Source organism: Parus major, chromosome 25LG2 (assembly GCF_001522545.3).
Source record: "Parus major isolate Abel chromosome 25LG2, Parus_major1.1, whole genome shotgun sequence".
In the NCBI taxonomy this organism is placed as follows: domain Eukaryota; kingdom Metazoa; phylum Chordata; class Aves; order Passeriformes; family Paridae; genus Parus; species Parus major.
The window spans coordinates 389,468-393,756 of record NC_031794.1 but is presented as its reverse complement, the minus strand read 5'-3'; the positions used below and the strand labels follow the sequence as shown (position 1 = coordinate 393,756).

Sequence of the window (4,289 nt, the reverse complement as noted above, 5' to 3'; positions counted from 1 at the left end):
GGGGCTATGGGGGCTCCTTTGGCAATTGCGGGAGCTCCTACAGCTCCGGCTTCTCCTCGCGGGGCCTGGGCTATTCCCTGCCCGGCTCGCAGGGATGGGGCAGGTCCCGCCGCGGGAGCTGTGGGGTTTTCTAAAGCCCCCCTGGCAGTGCCAGCCCTGGAGCCCGGCCCGGGCCTTGGGGACAGCGGGCAGGAGCCACGGGCAGCGGCAGCTGAGTGTGGCCAGCAGCCCCGGCTGTGCCCTGAGCCCTCCATCCCCCCGGGAATGTCCTGATCCCTCCATTCCCCCGGGAATGTCCTGATCCCTCCATTCCCCCGGGAATATCCTGATCCCTCCATTCCCCCGGGAATACCCTGATCCCTCCATTCCCCCGGGAATATCCTGATCCCTCCATTCCCCCGGGAATATCCTGATCCCTCCATTCCCTCGGGAATATCCTGATCCCTCCATCTCCCCGAGATTCCCTGAGCCCCCCATCCCCTCTGTGCCCCCTGAGCCCCCCATCCTCTGGCTGTATCCCACTCCCAAAACACGACTCCTGCATCCCCCGCTGTCCCTGGGATCTCCTGGATTCCCTGCACTCGGCTGTCGCTCTTTTCTCTGACATTAAACCCCTTTTTGTGCTGCACAAAAGCCTCTCTGGTTCTCATTTGTCCTTTATATTTTCCTCCGGCGTTAAAAGCCCGCAGCGTGCTGAGGGTTCCTTACCGCAGGATCTGCCCTCCTCCAAGCCTTTAAAACGTGCAATGGGAGTTTAATTGGGGTACTTAACACCATGTCCGGGAATGTTTGTTTAGCAATTCACACGCCATTATCTTCCCCGAGGTTCTGGGTAATTGTTTCTTGCTCCCTGGTGACACCCGAGGCCCCTCAATCACCACATCGTTTAGCAAGCGATGTTATTAACACATCATTGCAGCGTGCCTAAGCTGGTAGGACAACAAAGGGAGAACGAGACCTAAGTTTTCGATTTGTTCGTTGCGTTTTAAATGTTCTGCCTGGGTTTGTTCAGCCTGGAGAAGAGAAGCTTCGTGGGGACCTGATTTCACCCTCCAGTGTCTACAGGAGCCGACAAAAAAATACGGGGAGAAATTATTTCCAAAGATCTGGAGGGACAGGACAAGGGGGAATGGATTCAAATTTAAGGACACGGATTTTAGACGGGATATTGGGAATAAATTAAATAAAGTTTTGCTTGTAAAACAGCTTTTGCTTTCCCACCTCTTTCCCACCATTTGTTGTTAGCCAGGAGTGATTATTTCATATTATTTCACAATAAGAATAATATTTCATACTTGTTCCCTACAAAAAAAAAAATATTACTCATTGTTTATATTTATCTATGGTTAACTCCTCAGTAATTAGCGTGGTGTAACTTAAAGGCAGATCTGCTTGGTACTCACAATTTCTGCACAGGCAAATTTCTCCCAGAGAAGGCTCCAAAGAGGAAGAGAAAGAAGGAACATTGCAAACCACAAATTGATGCACCATCTATTTAATGAGCAAGAAGTGGAATTTAAAAAAAAATAATAACAAAAAATGATGTGCAGCGTGAGAAAGCAGAAGGGTTGAATACGGATTAAAATTAATCACTCATTTCGAGGCAGTGCTTTACAGCCGGACAACCGGGGGACATTTTTCACCTCCCTGCTACCACAGAAAGGGAACGCCAGAAGCTCCTGCAGCCCCGTGAGCTCAGGGCAAAGCTGCGGGGGTCAGCAAGCGGCTGGGCTCAGTCCTGCATCCGGATCGCGCTTTCCACCTCCTGCTCATCCCTCCCCGAGGCTGTCCCGAGGCTTCCTCAGGGCCCACCGCGGTTGGGGCGGCGGTAGGACCTCCCATAAAGACCCCCCAAAGCGGGGTACCCCAAAGCGCCGAGCCCCGAGGAGCTGCCCGAGTTGATGGGGACCCCCCCGGCACTCAGAGCATCCCCGACGGCGGCGGAGGCCGAGGATCCCACGGTGGTGTTCTGGGGGAAGGAGCTGAGGATGGGCCCGGGCAGGGTGACCACCACGGGAGAGGGTTGGATCACGTAGGTGGAGTCCTGGCACTGCCGGACACAGGGCTCGGTGCAGCTGTTGGCCAGCGGCGTGGGGCCGCAGGACGTGGGGACACAGAGGTCGGAGCAGGACATGGCTGTGGGGTGTGAGCCCGGGATTCTGGAATGCAAGGAGGGAGTTGTAATTAGGAGCTGCGGTTAAGCTGTTGTGGTGATGGAGTGCGTGGAGAACGGAGTGAAGGGTTGGTCCGGGCTTGAAAGGAGATTTCAGTGATGCCCGGAGCTGTCCACACCACAAAGGGCAGCTCCACCTCCCCTTGAGCAGCTCCTTTCCCACCGCACTCCTCCTGCAGCCCTGAAACAAGTGGGGGAGTGAGGGGCCAGGAAGAAAAGCAAGGAAAAGCTGTGTCCCCCAAAATAGAGGGGAAAAAACCCCAAAAAAACTCCTCAGCAAGTAAAAACGAGGAGCAGAAATTTCACCGTGAGGGTGGTGAGGCCTTGGCACAGGTCGCTCTGAGCGAGGGAGTTCAGGAATTCCCTCCGGAGACATTCAGACCCTCCTGCCCAGGAGTCTCCCTGTCCGGAGTCGTTCCAAACCCTCTTGGAGGCTTTCCTGTGTCCCCTGCTCCGGGAGATCTCCAGAGCTCCCTTCCAACCCCGAATATTCTGTGATTCCACCCCGAGAGCCAAAAGCTCTGCGCAGGTTCCCCCACATCCACTCCCAGCTGCTGAGCAACGCTTGGAGCTTCTTGGAACGGAAAGATTTGGGTGACACAAAGGAAAAAAAATCCGGGGTCAGCGCAGGAACAACCTCCACCCTTCACAGATTGGAGAAAAAGCTGCTTCGAGGTCTCCCCAGCGATGTTTAAAGAGCACAAACCTCGGGCTGCTACAGACAAACAGCAGAAAAATAAAACACAGAGGCAGCAACAATGCAGGAAAATGGTGAGCAGATCAAGACTTACCCTTTTCTCCAAGGAGAATAAAGCAGGAGTGGTTTGAGCTCCTCTGGCCGGGCTGGTTTTATACCCTGGCCCAGAGAGCCCCTGGGGCCCGGGACAAAAGTTGTGCTTGTAGCTCATTAGCAGCCAATTGCTAACGATTCCTCTTATGCAAAATACCCCTGGCTGGGGATTTACTTTTCCTCTCCGTTTGTGTTTCTTGTGGATTTCATTTCCTCCCCGGTAATTTACGCATTCCTTCAGAGAGGTTTCTTTTATCCTCAAACCTTACGAGCCTCAGAGGCTGATTCATCTGGGTTACTCAGGAAATTATTTTGCATCCTAAGGAACCATGACACGGATGGATGAAAGCATCAGGAAAAGGTGCGGTGAACTTCCCTGTGAAATCCACCAGGGCGCAAGTTTTTGGCACACCTCGCTCTGAAGAGGGCAGAAATTCCTATTTCTACCTCAGAACGTCACCAAATTCCTCTCAAAAAGAGAGAGACACACACAAAAATAGAGGAAATAAAATTGTTAGGAAGCATTTGGAGCTGATTAAACTCTCAGAGGTACTGGGACGTGGGTTGAGATTTTATTTTCTTGACTCAGCATGGAAGAGGATCAGCATCTGATCCTTCCTTATTAAACCACCACACTCCCATGATGGAATCTGAGGCACAATTTGGGAGCTGAGCGTCCAGATCCTTCATCTCAGGAGTCTCCAGGCTGGGCTTTCTCCTTAGATCAAACTGCAGGACAACGATTGAGGTCATCTGGAGGATGCCTGAGAATTTGGGGCTTCTCAGACACACTCAAAGCCTTGCCCAAGCTCATCTTTGGGGTCATCAAAGACGCCAAACCCTTTTACACCTACTAAATTATTACTTTCCCCTGCCGTGCCTTGCACAATTATGCAAAATTGTTCCCTAAATTAATAGCGGTTATTTAGAGTCGTTTATGATGTTCCTGTTCCTTTGGGGTTTTTTTTTTTTTTCCTCTTTGAAAGGCGATTCTGGCTTTCACTTTGCACGTCTCAGGGAGCACCTCAGCGTGCAGCAATTCCAGTTCCTTTTCAAAGGCAATTTCCAGATTAAAAAGTCGTTGCAGACAATGCAGGAGCAGACTGGAGGGCAGGGCTGAGCATTCCAAGCTCTCCTGGTGTTTCATCTCCGAGGCAGAGACAGGCAAATCAGCCCCGGACCGGGAGTATCTTCCCCAGCATCTCCTGGGAAATAAACGCCGCTTGGAGACTTTGGAAGAGCAGAAACCTTCAAAGTTCCCAAAACATTTCCCTCGACCTCTCAGACATGCAAATGGGGGATGATCAGCAAATGGGCAGGGACGGA

At 52.1% G+C, this 4,289-nt stretch overlaps 2 protein-coding genes across 2 annotated transcripts in view; one reads left to right on the top strand and one right to left on the bottom strand.

The window, feature by feature from the left end:
- The window catches only part of LOC107214632 (claw keratin-like), an 835-nt gene extending 701 nt beyond the window's left edge, over positions 1 to 134 (top strand). The window contains exon 2 of the mRNA XM_033519824.1: positions 8 to 134. Coding sequence (XP_033375715.1) covers positions 8 to 134 — 127 coding nt within the window. The remainder of the gene's footprint in view (positions 1 to 7) is intronic.
- Positions 135 to 1,547: 1,413 nt separating this feature from the next.
- Positions 1,548 to 2,157, bottom strand: LOC107214631 (feather keratin B-4-like). The gene has a single exon (XM_033519811.1). It carries the CDS (start codon positions 2,132 to 2,134, stop codon positions 1,802 to 1,804), a length of 333 nt encoding a protein of 110 aa, XP_033375702.1. The 5' UTR covers positions 2,135 to 2,157; the 3' UTR covers positions 1,548 to 1,801.
- Positions 2,158 to 4,289: the final 2,132 nt, after the last annotated feature.

What these genes read in the sequence shown, in the direction of transcription:
- LOC107214631 (XM_033519811.1), bottom strand. Translation starts at nt 2,134, where the DNA reads ATGTCCTGCTCCGACCTCTGTGTCCCCACGTCCTGCGGCCCCACGCCG.